The sequence below is a fragment of the Mustela putorius genome, unplaced genomic scaffold (assembly GCF_011764305.1).
Source record: "Mustela putorius furo isolate JIRA1106 unplaced genomic scaffold, ASM1176430v1.1 tig00003836_pilon_pilon_pilon, whole genome shotgun sequence".
NCBI classification, from domain to species: Eukaryota; Metazoa; Chordata; class Mammalia; order Carnivora; family Mustelidae; genus Mustela; species Mustela putorius.
In genome coordinates, this window is record NW_025421989.1 from 11,508,095 (window position 1) to 11,528,874 (window position 20,780).

Sequence of the window (20,780 nt, forward strand, 5' to 3'; positions counted from 1 at the left end):
CATCGGATTTGGAAGGGGAGAGATTTCTCTTTTCGAACTTGCTTTTGACCAGCTCTGAGGCCCCGAACAGCTTTGCTTGACATCTTTAAATCCCCATTCTCTTATTTTTTCTTTAAGGTTTTATTCATTTGTTTGAGAGAGAGAGAGCCTTCAAGGGTGGGGCGGGGGAGAAGACTCCCCGCTGAGCAGGGAGCCCTATGCGGGGCTGGATCCCAGGATCGCGGGATCATGACCCCAGCAAAGGCGCTTCAGGACTCAGCCACACAGTGCCCCACCCCCAGCCTCACGGAGTAACTCTTTTATCCATTTCTGTGCCCCCAGGCCCAACTCAAAGGCCGTTAGGTAAGACTTCGAGTAAGAACATGAGAGCCCAATCCCTTGCCCCGGGTGGGTCAGGATTACCTGAAGGCGCACTGAACGTTTCCGAGTCCCTGAGTCCCTGTGCTCTTCGGGACTTCGCCCGAGGGGACACCCTGGCTGGCTTCCTTCCCTCCTTCGTTTTGCTCTTCTGTAGGAGCGCTTCCTTTACAATCACCCACACAGGAATTCCCAGCTCAAAGGGTCTGCCTCTGGGAAACACCACCTAAGAGACCACATGACCCGGCTCACCACCCAGCTGGCCCTTACCTCGAACCATCGCAAACCTGCCCGCAGTTCTCCCGGACAGCTCTCGAACACGGGACTGGACCACCCCCTTCTCCTACCACAAAATGTGTCCATGAACTGTAGACTCCATTGTCCTTCCTTGGGTATATACGTGGGACCCAAATCCTAAATATTATAAAGAGGGAGTTGAGAAGACTGTACAGGGGGATGGCAAGTGTGGGTTAAATAAATGTTCTATAAAAAAAAAAAAACCTTTTATGTGAGGTAGTAGTGTGCTCTCCTTCCTCAGCTGAGCATAAATGATTTAAATAAATCATCAGGGACTGGAGTTGGTTTGGGTGGGTGCAGGTCTCTCAAAGGCCTGCTTTCTGACCACAAATTTTATATGAGCTTGCTTTCCTGAAATCTCCTTAAAAATATGGGGTTTGTATATTGCACAAAAAAAAAAAAGAGGAATTCTGGGTTCCCTTGGGTTCCGTACTTCTGACACCTCTAAAGCAAGTCCACCCGTGGGTACGAGCTGGGATCCCCTGCAGGCCCGGGGAACCCACTAGGGCCAGTCTCACGAGACCCGCACACGGCAGCTTACCTATACAAGGAACCGCGCGACTCACCTTTACTCCTAGTGCTTCTCCAGATATGACGGCAACCGTCACACCATCCTGCCTAGGTTTGGGGATTTCTTTACTCTTCAGCTCCTGGGACTGAGGCTCCATCACCTTCTCTGAGCTTTGCAAATTTACCCACAGCTGGAGGCCGTGGGAACGCTCTTTGAAGCAAGGGTTCTCGGCCTACAGAATGCCAAGGCCCAAGGTCATCCATTGCACACAGCAGACCAACAAGAAGGCAATGGAATCGAGCCTCTAACATTATGCGCCCAGGAAACCCCCCACCAGCCTCATGGGGAGCATCAAAGCGATAAAGACAATAACTGAAGCCATTTCCAGGACCCTAAAAGCTGCGCACGCTTCCTCACACGAAACTGAAAGCATCAGACCCCGACTCTCACACAAATGGAAGAACCCTAGTCCTCTCTTTGGCGACCCTGAATCTTAGACTGAGCTCCAGACCGGGAGCACTCTCGCGAGGGACACCTTAGGGAGGAAGCACATGACTGGGCTTGGGGAGAAGCCAAGTAGCAATGCAGTTCCGACACAGAGCTCCAGCGCGGGATGAACCTTCAGAGATGGCCCAAATGCAGCCGAGGTAGCCCAGGTAGCCCAGGTAGCCGAGGTAGCCAAGGTAGCCGAAGTAGGGGAGCATTTCTAACACCACAGCGGCTAGCCTTTAACTGTGGGCCACGCCCCAGGAGGGAGCACAGTCCTGGGAGAGACTGTTCTGGCAGAAGGAGGCGGAGCCTAGCGGTACAGGGCGGAGCCTAGGACTGCAGGAGGGAGAGTCTAGGATAATTGCCTCTGAGAGCCCGGGGTAGCCCATATTCACAGCACCTGGAGGCCAAGGGCATCTGTCCATAGATACACACAGATGCTCTATGCTGCCAGTCACCGTGCACAGGAGAATCGTCTCAGCTTGCTCCCTTCTGCTCATGGAGCCCTCACTACCCGAGAAGAAGTGGCAATTGCCCTTGCCGTTGTGCAGAGTCTTCAAGCATGTGTTTGTTTCTTTATGGAGAGCTACCAGGGGCCCGGGGACAGCCCCAAACACTAAGGCCAGGATCCAGGGATGAAGCGATGGGACGTGCAGGCAGCCTTCCCGCCTGCCCTAGCTTGGCTTCTGCCACGGAAATCCCGAGACTAGGAGTGAAGGCCAAGTATTTAGCGGGGAAGTGCCGCAGAAAGCGCAAGCGACCAAAGCAAAAGCCAGCTCAGAAAGGGAGAAAGCTGAAAGGGGGTGGGAACAAGCAGGTGCCACCAGTGCCCCAAGTCCAGCCGAGGTAGCTGAGGTAGCCGAGGTGCCCCAGGTAGCGGAGGTGGGGAGCTTTTCAATCCCCACAGGGGCTAGCCATTAACTGTGGGCTACGCCCTAGCGGGGGGGGGAGCACAGTCCTGGGAGAGGGGGCTCTGGCAGCAGGATGGGGAGCCTAGCAGGACAGGGCGGAGCCTAGGACGCAGCAGGAGGCGGAGTCTATGATTGATGCCTCTGAGAGCTCCCTGGTAGCCCTTATTCACAGCACCTGGAGGCCATGGGCATCCGTCCATAGATACACACGGAAAACCCTAGGCATCCACTCACTGTGCACAGGTGAGGATTCTCAGCTTGCTCCCTTCCGCTCATGGAGCCCTCACTACCTGGAGAAGCAGGAATAGCCCTTGCCCTCGTGCAGAGTCTTCAAGCATTTGTTTGTTTCTTTATGGAGAGCTACCAGGGGCCAAGGGGCCCACCCCAGACACCAAGCCCGGGTCCAGGAATGAAGTGATGAAACGTGGAAGGCAGCTTTCTCGCCTGTCCTAACTTGGGTTCTGCCACAGAAATCCCGAGACTAGGAGTGAAGTGCCTCAGAAAGCACAAGCGAAGAAGGCAACAGCCAGCTCAGAAAGGGAGAATTCTGAAAGGGGGTGGGAAGCAGCAGGTGCCATCCTGGATCACTCGGGGCTCGCGGAGTGGGGGGCAATCTGCAGGTGGGTGCACGGAGGAGAGGGGAAGCTAACGGCTTTACCACCAACTCCCATCCCTCTTTGACAAGAATTCCTCTGGTGGTGTCCAGTGCCCAGCACACCCGGCTGCAGGGAGAGCCACTGGCAGAGCAGCGGCGCGGGAGATGGCAGCCGCGTGCGCGCGGGGACTGCTGCCACCTGGACCCGGGCGTGGGGCACAGGGCCAAGGTGCAGGCCACCAAGAGCTTCTTCCTCAAGGCCCTCTAGCAGAGGGAAATCCTTAGAGAATTAGACACATAATCTATGGCATCGGATTGTACTTGGCACTGGGGTGAGTGAGGGGGCACCACGGGCATCTGTGAGAGCCCATGATATGGCCTGCCTCTTCCAGCCAGCTGACCCGAGGGCCGAGAACCTTCAGGCTCAGACCCAGACAGGGAATACGAAGTGACCCGGGGAAGGGCAAGAGGAACGGGAGTCCATCCAGAGGGAACAGCAGGTGAAAACACTCTGAGACCAGAACAGGCAATATCTGTACCCAGATCTGCAAGGCCAGCACAGAGCAGAGAGTTTTCTGGCACTAAATCTGAATAGACTTCCATCTTCTATTTGACCAGACCGATGACACCTTCTAGTACAGGGTTCTGCATACGACAGCCCAGGGGCCAAATCTAGCCCGCCGCTTGATTCTGTACATAACATCTACTGACCCAGAGACATGCCCATTCAGTGACACGCTGTCTGTCGGCTCGCGCTGTGAAAGCAGGACGCAGTTCTGACCACATCTGGGACCACAGGATCCACGCAGCCTAAAATACATGCCATCCACGGATGACAGGAGATACTCACTGATCTATGTCCTGCTCCAACAACACATGGAGATCTCAGCATTCCCTCCACCACGCTTCCCTCTGAGGGCAGCTGTTGGGGTCCTCAAAGACTTGGCATCCTATTCATTTTCCTCTTTTGTTCACAATTTATCTGTCCATGTTTTCAATCTACTTTTCATACCTTGTTTATCCTTTTCTAGGTATAACCTAATTGGCAGGAACGTTCTTACTATTCAGCCCACCCATCGGATTTGGAAGGGGAGAGATTTCTCTTTTCGAACTTGCTTTTGACCAGCTCTGAGGCCCCGAACAGCTTTGCTTGACATCTTTAAATCCCCATTCTCTTATTTTTTCTTTAAGGTTTTATTCATTTGTTTGAGAGAGAGAGAGCCTTCAAGGGTGGGGCGGGGGAGAAGACTCCCCGCTGAGCACAGGGAGCCCTATGCGGGGCTGGATCCCAGGATCGCGGGATCATGACCCCAGCAAAGGCGCTTCAGGACTCAGCCACACAGTGCCCCACCCCCAGCCTCACGGAGTAACTCTTTTATCCATTTCTGTGCCCCCAGGCCCAACTCAAAGGCCGTTAGGTAAGACTTCGAGTAAGAACATGAGAGCCCAATCCCTTGCCCCGGGTGGGTCAGGATTACCTGAAGGCGCACTGAACGTTTCCGAGTCCCTGAGTCCCTGTGCTCTTCGGGACTTCGCCCGAGGGGACACCCTGGCTGGCTTCCTTCCCTCCTTCGTTTTGCTCTTCTGTAGGAGCGCTTCCTTTACAATCACCCACACAGGAATTCCCAGCTCAAAGGGTCTGCCTCTGGGAAAACACCACCTAAGAGACCACATGACCCGGCTCACCACCCAGCTGGCCCTTACCTCGAACCATCGCAAACCTGCCCGCAGTTCTCCCGGACAGCTCTCGAACACGGGACTGGACCCACCCCCTTCTCCTACCCACAAATGTGTCCATGAACTGTAGACTCCATTGTCCTTCCTTGGGTATATACGTGGGACCCAAATCCTAAATATTATAAAGAGGGAGTTGAGAAGACTGTACAGGGGATGGGCAAGTGTGGGTTAAATAAATGTTCTATTAAAAAAAAAAAAAACCTTTTATGTGAGGTAGTAGTGTGCTCTCCTTCCTCAGCTGAGCATAAATGATTTAAATAAATCATCAGGGACTGGAGTTGGTTTGGGTGCAGGTCTCTCAAAGGCCTGCTTTCTGACCACAAATTTTATATGAGCTTGCTTTCCTGAAATCTCCTTAAAAATATGGGGTTTGTATATTGCACAAAAAAAAAAAGAGGAATTCTGGGTTCCCTTGGGTTCCGTACTTCTGACACCTCTAAAGCAAGTCCACCCGTGGGTACGAGCTGGGATCCCCTGCAGGCCCGGGGAACCCACTAGGGCCAGTCTCACGAGACCGCACACGGCAGCTTACCTATACAAGGAACCGCGCGACTCACCTTTACTCCTAGTGCTTCTCCAGATATGACGGCAACCGTCACACCATCCTGCCTAGGTTTGGGGATTTCTTTACTCTTCAGCTCCTGGGACTGAGGCTCCATCACCTTCTCTGAGCTTTGCAAATTTACCCACAGCTGGAGGCCGTGGGCCCGCTCTTTGGAGCAAGGGCTCCCGGCCTACAGAATGCCAAGGCCCAAGGTCATCCATTGCACACAGCAGACCAACAAGAAGGCAATGGAACCCAGCCTCTAACATTCTGCAACTGGGGCAACGATGTCACGGGGACTAAGCGGGGCACCTCACAAGGGCTGCTCTCAGGGACCCCCCCAGCCTCGTGGGGAGCATCAAAAGCGATAAAGACAATAACTGAAGCCATTTCCAGGACCCTAAAAGCTGCGCACGCTTCCTCACACGAACTGAAAGCATCAGACCCGACTCTCACACAAATGGAAGAACCCTAGTCCTCTCTTTGGCGACCCTGAATCTTAGACTGAGCTCCAGACCGGGAGCACTCTCGCGAGGGACACCTTAGGGAGGAAGCACATGACTGGGCTTGGGGAGAAGCCAAGTAGCAATGCAGTTCCGACACAGAGCTCCAGCGCGGGATGAACCTTCAGAGATGGCCCAAATGCAGCCGAGGTAGCCCAGGTAGCCCAGGTAGCCGAGGTAGCCAAGGTAGCCGAAGTAGGGGAGCATTTCTAACACCACAGCGGCTAGCCTTTAACTGTGGGCCACGCCCCAGGAGGGAGCACAGTCCTGGGAGAGACTGTTCTGGCAGAAGGAGGCGGAGCCTAGCGGTACAGGGCGGAGCCTAGGACTGCAGGAGGGAGAGTCTAGGATAATTGCCTCTGAGAGCCCGGGGTAGCCCATATTCACAGCACCTGGAGGCCAAGGGCATCTGTCCATAGATACACACAGATGCTCTATGCTGCCAGTCACCGTGCACAGGAGAATCGTCTCAGCTTGCTCCCTTCTGCTCATGGAGCCCTCACTACCCGGAGAAGTGGCAATTGCCCTTGCCGTTGTGCAGAGTCTTCAAGCATGTGTTTGTTTCTTTATGGAGAGCTACCAGGGGCCCGGGGACAGCCCCAAACACTAAGGCCAGGATCCAGGGATGGAGCGATGGGACGTGCAGGCAGCCTTCCCGCCTGCCCTAGCTTGGCTTCTGCCACGGAAATCCCGAGACTAGGAGTGAAGGCCAAGTATTTAGCGGGGAAGTGCCGCAGAAAGCGCAAGTGACCAAGGCAAAAGCCAGCTCAGAAAGGAAGAAAGCTGAAAGGGGGTGGGAACAAGCAGGTGCCACCAGTGCCCCAAGTCCAGCCGAGGTAGCTGAGGTAGCCGAGGTGCCCCAGGTAGCGGAGGTGGGGAGCTTTTCAATCCCCACAGGGGCTAGCCATTAACTGTGGGCTACGCCCTAGCGGGGGGAGCACAGTCCTGGGAGAGGGGGCTCTGGCAGCAGGATGGGGAGCCTAGCAGGACAGGGCGAAGCCTAGGACGGCAGGAGGCGGAGTCTATGATTGATGCCTCTGAGAGCTCCCTGGTAGCCCTTATTCACAGCACCTGGAGGCCATGGGCATCCGTCCATAGATACACACGGAAAACCCTAGGCATCCACTCACTGTGCACAGGTGAGGATTCTCAGCTTGCTCCCTTCCGCTCATGGAGCCCTCACTACCTGGAGAAGCAGGAATAGCCCTTGCCCTCGTGCAGAGTCTTCAAGCATTTGTTTGTTTCTTTATGGAGAGCTACCAGGGGCCAAGGGGCCCACCCCAGACACCAAGCCCGGGTCCAGGAATGAAGTGATGAAACGTGGAAGGCAGCTTTCTCGCCTGTCCTAACTTGGGTTCTGCCACAGAAATCCGAGACTAGGAGTGAAGTGCCTCAGAAAGCACAAGCGAAGAAGGCAACAGCCAGCTCAGAAAGGGAGAATTCTGAAAGGGGGTGGGAAGCAGCAGGTGCCATCCTGGATCACTCGGGGCTCGCGGAGTGGGGGGCAATCTGCAGGTGGGTGCACGGAGGAGAGGGGAAGCTAACGGCTTTACCACCAACTCCCATCCCTCTTTGACAAGAATTCCTCTGGGGGTGTCCAGTGCCCAGCACACCCGGCTGCAGGGAGAGCCACTGGCAGAGCAGCGGCACGGGAGATGGCAGCTGAGTGCGCGCGGGGACTGCTGCCATCTGGACCCGGGCGTGGGGCACAGGGCCAAGGTGCAGGCCACCAAGAGCTTCTTCCTCAAGGCCCTCTAGCGGAGGGAAATCCTTAGACAATTAGACACATAATCTACTGGCATCGGATTGTACTTGGCACTGGCATCTGTGAGAGCCCATGAAATGGCCCGCCTCTTCCAGCCAGCTGACCCGAGGGCCGAGAACCTTCAGGCTCGGACCCAGACAGGGAATACGAAGTGACCCGGGGAAGGGCGAGAGGAACGGGAGTCCATCCAGGGGAACAGCAGGTAAAAAGACTCAGACCAGAACAGGCAATATCTGTTCCCAGATCTGCAAGGCCAGCACAGAGCAGAGAGTTTTCTGGCACTAAATCTGAATAGACTTCCATCTTCCATTTGACCAGACCGATGACACCTTCTAGTACAGGGGTCTGCATACGACAGCCCAGGGGCCAAATCTAGCCCGCCGCTTGATTCTGTACATAACATCTACTGACCCAGAGACATGCCCATTCAGTGACACGCTGTCTGTCGGCTCGCGCTGTGAAGGCAGGACGCAGTGCTGACCACATCTGGGACCACAGGATCCACACAGCCTAAAATACATGCCATCCACGGATGACAGGAGATACTCAGTGATCTATGTCCTGCTCCAACAACACATGAAGATCTCAGCATTCCCTCCACCGCGCTTCCTTCTGAGGGCAGCTGTTGGGGTTCTCAAGGACTTGGCATCCTATTCATTTTTTCTTTTGTTCACAATTTATCTGTCCATGTTTTCAATCTACTTTTTATACCTTGCTTATCCTTTTCTAGGTATAACCTAATTTGGCAGGAACATTCTTACTATGTCAGCCCACCCATCGGATTTGGAAGGGGAGAGATTTCTCTTTTCGACCTTGCTATTGACCACCTCTGAGGCCCTGCACAGCTTTCTTGACATCTTTAAATCCCTGTTCTCTTATTCTTTTAAGGTTTTATTCTTTTGTTTGAGAGAGAGAGATCCTTCAAGTGGGGGGGGGGGGGAGAAGACTCCCTGCTGAGCAGGGAGCCCGATTCTGCACTCAATCCCAGGACCCTGGGATCATGACCTGATCCAAAGGCAGATGCTTAATCACTGAGCCACCCAGGCGCCCTCTAAATGAAATCTTAAGGGCCATTTCAATATACGTGCCTGGCCAAAGCCTTGTGCTTTGGTTGGCGTGATGAGGGCAAAATCTCTTGATGGCCACCATGAATCTCGTATCCCCTGAAGGGAAGTCCCTAGGACCCCAGAACCCTAAAAACCCAGAATAAAAAGTAGCCCAGGAAAGAGAATGAGTCACTAGGCATCTGTCTGAATTCAGCTGCCTACCTGTGCGTACGTTCTGGGATGTCCTTTGAATGTCCTTTTTTAAAAATTATTATTTAAGACTGTATTTATTAATATGACAAAGACAAAGCAAGAGAAGGAACACAAGCTGGGGGAGCTGGAGAGGGAGAAGCAGGCTTCCCGCTGAGAAGGGAGCCTGATGGTGGCTCCATTCCAGGACCGTGGGATCAAGACCCAAGTCGAAGGCACCTAACGACTGAGCCACCCAGGCAACCCCCGGCCCCACAGAGTAACTGTTTTAAGCATTTCTGTGCCCCCAGTCCAAACTCAATGGCCGTTAGGTAAGACTTCGAGTAGGAACAGGAGAGCCCAGATCCCTTTCCCCGAATGGATCAGGATTACATGAAGGCGCACTGAACCTTTCCGAGTCCCTGAGTCCCTACCTCTTTGGGACTTCGCCCGAGGGGACACCCTGCCAGGCTTCCTTCCCTACTTCCTTTTGCTGTTCTGTAGGGGCGCTTCCTTTTCAGTCACCCACACAGGAATTCCCAGCTCAAAGGGTCTGCCTCTGGGAAATGCCACCACACGACCCGGCTCACCACCCAGCTCGCGTTACCTCGAACCATCGCCAACCTGCCCGCAGTTCTCCCGGACAGCTCTCGAACACGGGACTGGAGCCACCCCCTTATCCTACCACAAATGTGTCCATGAACTGTAGACTCCATTGTCCTTCCTTGGGTAAATAGGTGGGACCCAAATCCTAAATTTATAAAGTGGGAGTTGAGAAGAATGTACAGGGTATGGCATGTGTGGGTTAAATAAATGTTCCATTAAAAAAATAACCTTTCTATGGGGTAGTTGTGTGCTTTCTTTCCTCATCTGGGCATAAATGATGTAAATAAATCTTCAGGGACTGGAGTTGGTTTGGGTGTTGGTCTCTCAAAGGCCTGCTTTTTGACCACATTTTTTTATATGAGCTTGCTTTCTAGAAATTTCCCTAACAGTATGGGGTTTGCATGTTGCAAAAAAAAAAAAAAAAAAGAATAATTCTGGGTTTCCCTGGGTTGCACTACTTCTACTACCCCTAAAGCAAGGCCACCCATGGGATACAAGGTGGGATCCACTGGCAGGCCCGGGGACCCCACTAGGGCCAGCTTCATGTGACCGCACACGGTGGCTTTCCCAAACACCGAACCAAGCGACTCACCTTTACTCCCAGGGATTCTCTAGAAAGGACGGCAATCGTCACACCATCCTGCCTGGGTTTGGGGATTTCTTTACTCTTCAACTCCTGGTACAGTGGCTCCCTCCATCACCTTCTCTGAGCTTCACAAATTTACTCACACCTGGAGGCCGGGGGCGGGCTCTTCGGAGCAAGGCATCTTGGACTGCAGAATGCCACGGCCCAAGGTCATCCACTGCAAACAGCAGACCAATAAGAAGACAATGGAACCCAGCCTCTAACATTCTGCGGGTAGGGCAATGATATCACGGGGACTAAGTGGGGCACCGCACTAGGGCTGCTCTCAGGGACCCCCCAGCCTCGTGGGGAGCAACCAAAGCAACAAAGACAATAGCTGAAGCCATTTCCAGGATCCTGAATGCTGCGCACTCTTCCTCACGTGCACTCAAAGCATTAGGCATGAATCACACAAATGGAAGAACCCTAATCCTCTCTTTGGCGTCCCGAATCTTAGACTGAGCTCCCAGAGGGGAGCACTCTCGGGAGGTACACATTAGGGAAGAAGCACATGACTGGGCTTGGGGAGAGCCAAGCAGCAATGCAGTTCGGACACAGAGCTCCAGCGCGGGATGAACCTTCAGAGATGCCCCAAATGCAGCCGAGGTAGCCCAGGTAGCCCAGGTATCCAAGGTAGGGGAGGTGGGGGAGCATTTCTATCCCTACAGGGGCTGGTCCTTAACTGTGGGCCACGCCCCCTTAGGGAGCTCAGTCCTGGCTGCGGATGCTCTGGCAGGAGGGGGCAGAGTCTAGCAAGACGGGGCGGAGCCTAGGACGGCAGGAGGCGGAGTCTAGGATTGAAGCCTCTGGAGCCAGTGGTGGTCCTTATTCACAGCACCTGGAAGCCATGGGCATCAGTCCATAGATACACACAGATGCTCTCTGGCGGCCAGTCACTGTGCACAGGTGACTCAGCTTGCTTCCTTCCGCTCTTGGAGTCCGCACTACCTGGAAAATCGGGAATTGCCCTTGCGGTTGTGCAGAGTCTTCAAGCATTTGTTTGTTTCTTTAAGGAGAGCTACCAGGGGCCCAGGGACCGGCCCTAGACACTAAGCCCAGGATCCAGGGATTACACGATGAAACATGGCAGGCAGCTTTCCCGCCTGTCCTAGTTTGGCTTCTGCCACGGAAATCCCGGGACTAGGAGTGAAGGCCAAGTATTTATCCGCGAAGTGCCGCAGAAAGCGCAAGCGACGAAGGCAAAAGCAAGCTCAGAAAGGGAGAAAGCTGAAAGGCGGTGGGAACAAGCAGGTGCCACCTGTACCCCAAGTCTAGCCGAGGTAGCCAGGGTAGCCAAGGTAGCCCAGGTAGGGGAGGTAGGGGAGCTTTTTGATCCCCAGAGGGCCTAGCCATCAACTGTGGGACACGCCCCGGGGGTGAGCACAGTCCTGGGAGAGGAGACTCTGGCAGGAGGGGGCGGAGCTTATCTGCAGGGGCAGAGCATAGGAAGGCAGAAGGCGGAGTCTAGGATTGTTGCCTCTGAGAGCCTGTGGTACTCCATATTCACAGCACCTGGAGGCCATGAGCATCCGTCCATAGATACACACGGATGCTCAATGGCATCAAGTCACTGTGCACAGGTGACTCGTCTCAGTTTGCTCCCTTCCACTCATGGAGCCCTCACTACCTGGAGAAGCGGGAATTGCCCTTGCTGCTGTGCAGTCTTCAAGCATTTGTTTGTTTCAAGGAGAGCTACCAGGGGCCCAGGGCCCGGCCGCAGACACCAAGGCCAGGATCCAGGGATGGAGCGATGGAACGTGGCAGGCAGCTTTCCCGCCTGCCCTAGCTTGGCTTCTGCCACGGAAATCCCGGGACTAGGAGTGAAGGCCAAGTATTTACCGAGGAGGTGCCACAGAAAGCACAAGCGACGGAGGCAAAAGCAAGCTCAGAAAGCAAGTGCTGAAAGGCGGTGGGAACAAGCAGGTGCCACCTGTGCCCCAAGTCCAGCCGAGGTAGCGGAGGCAGGGGAGCTTTTGGATCACCACAAGTGCTAGTCCTTAACTGTGGGCCACGCCCCAGGGTGGGGAGCGCAGTCCTGAGAGGGCGAGCTTTGGCAGGAAGGGGCGGAGCTTATCAGCAGGGGGCGGAGCCTAGAACAGCAAGAGTTGGAGTCTAGGATAGATGCCACTGAGAGCCCATGGAAGTCCTTATTCACAGCACCTGAAGGCCATGGGCATCCGTCCATAGATACACACGGATGCTCAATGGCATCAAGTCACTGTGCACAGGTGACTCGTCTCAGCTTGCTCCCTTCCACTCATGGAGCCCTCACTACCTGGAGAAGCGGGAATTGCCCTTGCTGCTGTGCAGTCTTTAAGCATTTGTTTGTTTCTTTAAGGAGAGCTACCAGGGGCCCAGGGACCGGCCCTAGACACTAAGCCCAGGATCCAGGGATTAAGCGATGAAACATGGCAGGCAGCTTTCCCGCCTGCCCTAGCTTGGCTTCTGCCACGGAAATCCCGGGACTAGGAGTGAAGGCCAAGTATTTATCCGCGAAGTGCCGCAGAAAGCGCAAGCGACGAAGGCAAAAGCAAGCTCAGAAAGGGAGAAAGCTGAAAGGCGGTGGGAACAAGCAGGTGCCACCTGTACCCCAAGTCTAGCCGAGGTAGCCAGGGTAGCCAAGGTAGCTCAGGTAGGGGAGGTAGGGGAGCTTTTTGATCCCCAGAGGGCCTAGCCATCAACTGTGGGACACGCCCCGGGGGTGAGCACAGTTCTGGGAGAGGAGACTCTGGCAGGAGGGGGCGGAGCTTATCTGCAGGGGCAGAGCATAGGAAGGCAGAAGGCGGAGTCTAGGATTGTTGCCTCTGAGAGCCTGTGGTACTCCATATTCACAGCACCTGGAGGCCATGAGCATCCGTCCATAGATACACACGGATGCTCAATGGCATCAAGTCACTGTGCACAGGTGACTCGTCTCAGTTTGCTCCCTTCCACTCATGGAGCCCTCACTACCTGGAGAAGCGGGAATTGCCCTTGCTGCTGTGCAGTCTTCAAGCATTTGTTTGTTTCAAGGAGAGCTACCAGGAGCCCAGGGCCCGGCCGCAGACACCAAGGCCAGGATCCAGGGATGGAGCGATGGAACGTGGCAGGCAGCTTTCCCGCCTGCCCTAGCTTGGCTTCTGCCACGGAAATCCCGGGACTAGGAGTGAAGGCCAAGTATTTACCGAGGAGGTGCCACAGAAAGCACAAGCGACGAAGGCAAAAGCAAGCTCAGAAAGCAAGTGCTGAAAGGCGGTGGGAACAAGCAGGTGCCACCTGTGCCCCAAGTCCAGCCGAGGTAGCGGAGGCAGGGGAGCTTTTGGATCACCACAAGTGCTAGTCCTTAACTGTGGGCCACGCCCCAGGGTGGGGAGCGCAGTCCTGAGAGGGCGAGCTTTGGCAGGAAGGGGCGGAGCTTATCAGCAGGGGGCGGAGCCTAGAACAGCAAGAGTTGGAGTCTAGGATAGATGCCACTGAGAGCCCATGGAAGTCCTTATTCACAGCACCTGAAGGCCATGGGCATCCGTCCATAGATACACACGGATGTTCTCTGGCCTTCATCACTGTGCACAGGTGACTCGTCTCAGCTTGCTCCCTTCCACTCATGGAGCCCTCACTACTTGGAGAAGCGGTAATTGCCCTTGCCCTTGTGCAGAGTCTTCAAGCATGTGTTTGTTTCTTTATGGAGAGCTACCAGGGTCCCAGGGCCGGGCCGCAGACACCAAGGCCGGGATCCAGGGATGAAGCGATGGGACGTGCAGGCAGCTTTCCCGCCTGCCCTAGCTTGGCTTCTGCCACGGAAATCCCGAGACTAGGAGTGAAGGCCAAATATTTATCGGGTAAGTGCTGCAGAAAGCACAAGCGACAAAGTCAAAAGCCAGCTCAGAAAGGGAGAAAGCTGAAAGGGGGTGGGAACAAGCAGTGCCACATGTGCCCCAAGTCCAGCCGAGGTAGCTGAGGTAGCCGAGGTACCCCAGGTAGCTAGGTAGGGGAGCTTTTTGATCCCCACAGGGGCTAGCCATTAACTGTGGGCCACGCCCCATGAGGGGAGCACAGTCCTGGAAGAGGCTGCTCTGTCAGGAGGGGTTGGAGCATATCAGCAGGGGCGGGGCCTACAATAGCAAGAGGCGGAGTCTAGGATTGATGCCACTGAGAGCCCCGGGTAGCCCATATTCACAGCACCTGGAGGCCATGGACATCCGTCCATAGATACACACGGATGTTCTCTGGCCTTCAGTCACTGTGCACAGGTGTCTCGTCTCAGCTTGCTCCCTTCCGCTCATGGAGTCCTCACTACCTGGAGAAGCGGGTATTGCCCTTGCTCTTGTGCAGAGTCTTCAACATTTGTTTCTTTATGGAGAGCTACCAGGGGCCCACGGGGCTGGATCCCAGGATCACGGGATCATGACCCCAGCAAAGGCGCTTAACGACTCAGCCACCCAGGGCCCCCCCCCCCGGCCCCACGGAGTAACTCTTTTAACCATTTCTGTGCCCCCAGCCCAAACTCAAAGGCTGTTAGGTAAGACTTCAAGTAAGAACATGAGAGCCCAGCTCCCTTGCCCCAGGTGGGTCAGGATTACCTGAAGGCGCACTGAACCTTTCCGAGTCCCTGAGTCCCTGTCCTCTTCGGGACTTCGCCCGAGGGGTCACCCTGGCTGGCTTCCTTCCCCCCTTCCTTTTCTGTTCTGTAGGGGCGCTTCCTTTACAATCTCCCACACGGGAATTCCCAGCTCAAAGGGTCTCCTTCTGGGAAACGCCACCTAAGAGACCACACGACCCGGCTCACCACCCAGCTCGCGTTACCTCGAACCATCGCCAACCTGCCCGCAGTTCTCCCGGACAGCTCACGAACTCGGGACTGGAGCCACCCCCTTTTCCTACCACAAATGTGTCCATGAACTGTAGACTCCATTGTCCTTCCTTGGGTAAATAGGTGGGACCCAAATCCTAAATATTATAAAGTGGGAGTTGAGAAGAATGTACAGGGTATGGCATGTGTGGGTTAAATAAATGTTCCATTAAAAAAAAACCTTTATGTGAGGTAGTAGTGTGCTTTCCTTCCTCAGCTGGGCATAAATGATTTAAATAAATCATCAGGGACTAGAGTTGCTTTGCGTGCTGCTCTCTCAAAGGCCTGCTTTTTGACCACAATTTTTATATGTGCTTGCTTTCTAGAAATTTCCCTAACTCTATGGGGTTTGCATGTTACCAAAAAAAAAAAAAAAAAGGAATTCTGGGTTCCCTTGGGTTCCATCACTTCTGACACCTCTAAAGCAAGGCCACCCGCGGGTACGAGCTGGGATCCCCTGCAGGCCCGGGGATCCCACTGGGGCCAGTCTCACGTGACCGCACAGGCGGCTTTCCCAAACACGAAACCGCATGGCTCACTTTTACTCCTAGTGCTTCTCCAGATATGACGGCAACCGTCACACCATCCTGCCTGGGTTTGGGGATTTCTTTACTCTTCAGCTCCTGGGACTGAGGCTCCACCACTTTCTCTGAGCTTTGCAAATTTACCCACAGCTGGAGGCCCTGGGCCTGCTCTTTGGCGCAAGGGTTCTCGGCCTGCAGAATGCCAAGGCCCAAGGTCATCCACTGCACACAGCAGACCAACAAGAAGGCAATGGAACCCAGCCTCTAACATTCTGCGGGTGGGGCAATGATGTCACGGGGACTAAGCGGGGCACCTCACAAGGGCTGCTCTCAGGGACCCCCCCCAGCCTCGTGGGAAGCATCTAAAGCGACAACGACAATAGCTGAAACCATTTCCAGGACCCTAAAAGCTGCGCACGCTTCCTTACTTGAACTGAAAGCATCAGACCCGTCTCTCACACTGATGGAAGAACCCTAGTCCTCTCTTTGGCGTCCCTGAATCTTAGACTGAGCTCCAGACCGGGAGCACTCTCGGGAGGGACACCTTAGGGAGGAAGCACATGACTGGGCTTGGGGAGAAGCCAAGCAGCAGTGCAGTTCGGACACAGAGCTCCAGCGCGGGATGAACCTTCAGAGATGCCCCAAATGCAGCCGAGGTAGCCAGGTAGCCCAGGTAGCTGAGGTAGGGGAGCATTTCTAACCTCCCAGTGGCTAGCCATTAACTGTGGGCCACGCCCCAGGAGGGAGCACATTCCTGGGAGAGGAGGCTCTGGCAGAAGGAGGCGGAGCCTAGCGGTACAGGGCGGAGCCTAGGACTGCAGGAGGGAGAGTCTAGGATAATTGCCTCTGAGAGCCGGGGGTAGCCCATATTCACAGCACTTGGAGGCCAAGGGCATCTGTCCATAGATACACACAAATGCTCTCTGGCGCCCAATAACTGTGCACAGGTCACGATTCTCAGCTTGCCCCCTTCTGCTCATGGAGCCCTCACTACCTGGAGAAGCGGTAATTGCCCTTGCCCTTGTGCAGAGTCTTCAAGCATGTGTTTATTTCTTTATGGAGAGCTACCAGGGGCCCGGGGACCGCCCCCAGACACTAAGACCGGGATCCAGGGATGAAGCGATGGAACGTGACAGGCAGCCTTCCCGTCTGTCCTAGCTTGGCTTCTGCCACGGAAATCCCGAGACTAGGAGTGAAGGCCAAATATTTATCGGGGAAGTGACGCAGAAAGTGCAAGCGACGAAGGCAAAAACAAGCTCCGAAAGGGAGAAAGCTGAAAGGCAATGGGAACAAGCAGTGCCACCTGTGCCCTAAGTCCAGCGGAGGTAGCTAAGGTAGCTGAGGTAGCTCAGGTAGTGGAGGTAGGGGAGCTTTTGGATCCCCACAGGGGCTTGCCATTAACTGTGGGCCACGCCCCGGGAGGGGAACACAGTCCTGGGAGGGCCGGCTCTGGCAAAAAAGTGGGCAGAGCTTACCAGCAGGGGGCGGAACCTAGAACTGCAGGAGGCGGAGTCTAGGATTGATGTCTCTGAGAGCCCATGGAAGCCCTTATTCTCAGCACACGAAGGCCATGGGCATCCGTCCATACATACACACGTATGTTCTCTGGCCTTCAGTCACTGTGCACAGGTGACTCGTCTCAGCTTGCTCCCTTCCACTCATGGAGCCCTCACTACCTGGAGAAGCGGTAATTGCCCTTGCCCTTGTGCAGAGTCTTCAAGCATGTGTTTGTTTCTTTATGGAGAGCTACCGGGGCCCAGGGTCCGGCCGCAGACACCAAGCCCGGGATCTAGGGATAATGGGATGGAATGTAGCAGGCAGCTTTCCCGCCTGTCCTAGCTTGGCTTCTGCCACAGAAATCCCGAGAATAGGAGTGAAGGCCAAGTATTTATCTCGGAAGTGCCGCAGAAAGTGCAAGCGAGGAAGGCAACAGCCAGCACAGAAAGGGAGAATTCTGAAAGGGGTTGGGAAGCAGCAGGTGCCGCCTGTGGGTCCCTTGGGGCTCGCGGGGTGGGGGGGAATCTGCAGGTGGGTGCACGGAGGAGAGGGGAAGCTAACGGCTTTACCACCAACTCCCATCCCTCTTTGACAAGTATTCCTCTGGGGGTGACAGTACCCAGCACACCCGGCTGCTGGGAGAGCCACTGGCAGAGCAGCGGCGCGGGAGATGGCAGCCGAGTGCGCGCGGGGACTGCTGCCACCTGGACTCGGGCGTGGGCACAGGGCCAAGGTGCAGGCCACCAAGAGCTTCTTCCTCAAGGCCCTCTAGCAGAGGGAAATCCTTAGAGAATTAGACACATCATCTATTGGCATCGGATTGTACTTGGCACTGGGGTGAGTGAGGGGGCACCACGGGCATCTGTGAGAGCCCATGAAATGGCCCGCCTCTTCCAGCCAGCTGACCCGAGGGCCGAGAACCTTCAGGCTCGGACCCAGACAGGGAATACGAAGTGACCCGGTGAAGGGCGAGAGGAACGGGAGTCCATCCAGAGGGAACAGCAGGTGAAAAGACTCTGAGACCAGAACAAGCAATATCTGTTCCCAGATCTGCAAGGCCAGTACAGAGCGGAGAGTTTTCTGGCACTAAATCTGAATAGACTTCCATCTTCTATTTGACCAGACCGATGACACCTTCTAGTACAAGGTTCTGCAAACGACAGCCCAGGGGCCAAATCTAGCCCACTGCTTGATTCTGTACATAACATCTACTGACCCAGAGACATGCCCATTCATTGACACACTGTCTGTCGGCTCGCACTGTGAAGGCAGGACGCAGTGCTGGCCACATCTGGGACCACAGGATCCACGCAGCCTAAAATACATGCCATCCACGGATGACAGGAGATACTCACTGATCTATGTCCTGCTCCAACAACACATGGAGATCTCAGCATTCCCTCCACCACGCTTCCCTCTGAGGGCAGCTGTTGGGTCCTCAAGGACTTGGCATCCTATTCATTTTCCTCTTTTGTTCCCAATTTATCTGTCCATGTTTTCAATCTACTTTTCATACCTTGTTTATCCTTTTCTAGGTATAACCTAATTTGGCAGGAACGTTCTTACTATGTCAGCCCACCCATCGGATTTGGAAGGGGACAGATTTCTCTTTTCGATCTTGCTATTGACCGCCTCTGAGGCCCCGCACAGCGTTCCTTGACATCTTTAAATCCCCGTTCTCTTATTTTATTTTTTCAAGGTTTTATTTATTTATTTGAGCGAGAGAGAGAGCGTTCATAATGGGGCGAGGAGGACGAGCGAGAAGACTCCCAGCTGAGCAAGGAGACAGATTTGCCCGATCCCAGGACCCTGCGACCATGACCTGAGCAAAGACAGGAGCTTCACGACTGCGTCACCCACCCGCCCTCATTCTCTCAATTTTAAAGATGAGGCAAAAAGAAGACTTACTTTAGAGCGATTATTCATATATAAATGCTTTCAACTTCATGTTCATTGAAATACAATTCAAATATTTGCAGTTAAAATTCCACATACTATGTAAATAATCCCAGAAATTTCTTGACACGGAGTTCAGACTTACGAATTCAGCAAGGAATGCCTAAGAATTTCTGGGGATTCTAAGTCTAACATATCTCAGGCAAGCCGAGGATGGTGGCAAGATTTGAGTCATTGTCTTAAGTGACAACACTTCCCCCTGCAAACAAGGTGCAAGACAGCTGAGAAGGCTTCACTGTTGGCTCAGCTCATGATCCCGGGGTCTGGTATCGAGCCCTGTGTCAGGCTCCCTGCTCGGCATGAAGCCCGCTTCTCCGTCTTCCACACCCCCTGCTCGTATTCCCTCTCTCGCTATGTCCCTCTGTCAAATAAATAAATAAAACCTTAAAAAAAAAAAACCAACTAAGTTGTGGCAAAAGCAGCAGGAAGGTCTAAAAGAGGAGAATGGACACTGGTACACTGAATTTGGCAGTGACGACATCATGAGTGAGCACTGCCTGGTCGGCCTCTGTAGAGGTTTGGCGGATGCTGAGAGAGGCCAACCCCGATATCTGTGAGTGAAGGATGAATTGGAAGCTGAGGAAGTTAAGTCAACCATCCTTGACTATGCATCTGAGGAATTTAAGAGAAAGACCAGTTGGGAACTAAAAAGTGATTGAAGGGGTCATGGAAATCTTGAGAGAATCCAAGCAAACCTGTGTAGGTTTCTAGCCTGAGTGGGAGGATCCACAGGAAGGAAGAGATCAAAAATTGACGGCAGAGAGGGAGGAAAGCGTGAGTGTACTGGACCTGGGGAAGAGCAAGCATGCGCGCCCAGAGGTTATTAAACATCAATAATTGCTTGTGGTCGGCCATACCTGCAGGTCTCCTGGGTTCATCTGACCAACATGTCCACAGAAGTCCTCATGGGCCATGCTGCCGCCCTCCAGGAGGTAAGACACCTTTGACAAGACAAGCAGAAGCAAAAGTACGTGTTTGGCAGCTATGAAGAATTGCTCACTTTTCACAGAAAATGTGTTGAGGAAAGTGTCAGGAGTGACTAAGTAGCACAAGCTGAGGGAATGAACCTCCAGTGAGAGCGCCGTGTTAGCCCACACAATGTTTCTGAGAGAATTCCAAGTAAGCGCCCCTTCTTCCATGTAGATGCAGCCCTGAGCATATCAGTGCTCATGGCCCGGCGACAGAAGCCCCCACTTGTCCCCTCAGTGTACCATGACGGATCCTAGAGCTCGGGGTGGAAGAGGTGGCCCCCTCTGAAACAGCAGGGCCATGTTACTGAGGCCAATGTCAGCCAGGTGTGTCGGGCGACAGATTTCAGGTCTCCACATCTTCCCCTAAAAGCTGATTCGAGAAATCCAAAGGCAACGGCCTTTCCAACACCAGACACACAAACTCACTTAGGTGCTCCATAAACGCAGGTAAAACGTCAAATGAATCCCTAGAATTAAAGTCAGCTTTTCCAAGGCCGGGTCCGTACACATTGTGTTGTGTTGACAACACAACAAATCCTGTGTTGTCCTGCAGAGTAGCCACTAGCTGCGTGTGGCTATTTAAGCTTAATTAAAGTGAAATAACATAAAAAAAATTCGGCTCTGCTGTTGCACTAGCCACATTTCAAGTGACAAACCCCTGGTTCTCCCCAGGGGTTTTTAGGGAATCAGCCTGCCCACAGAAAGCAAGTCCCTGTGGGCGGGGCCAGCCCCCATGGCAGTGGCCTTCATGGTCTGGCATAGCCAGTGAGAGCTGAATAAAGTCGGCCTAAGTCTCCCTCGCACACAGTATTTGGAAGCTCGGCTGCGT

The 20,780-nt window shown here is 54.1% G+C and overlaps 1 protein-coding gene across 1 annotated transcript in view; it reads right to left on the reverse strand.

Moving 5' to 3' along the window:
- PIR (pirin) overlaps positions 1 to 20,780 on the reverse strand; it is a 131,981-nt gene that overhangs the window by 82,591 nt on the left and 28,610 nt on the right. The window contains exons 3-5 of the mRNA XM_004758968.3: positions 19,838 to 19,921; positions 10,282 to 10,353; positions 5,455 to 5,589 (exon numbers count right to left, since the gene is read on the reverse strand). Coding sequence (XP_004759025.2) covers positions 5,455 to 5,589; positions 10,282 to 10,353; positions 19,838 to 19,921 — 291 coding nt within the window. The remainder of the gene's footprint in view (positions 1 to 5,454; positions 5,590 to 10,281; positions 10,354 to 19,837; positions 19,922 to 20,780) is intronic.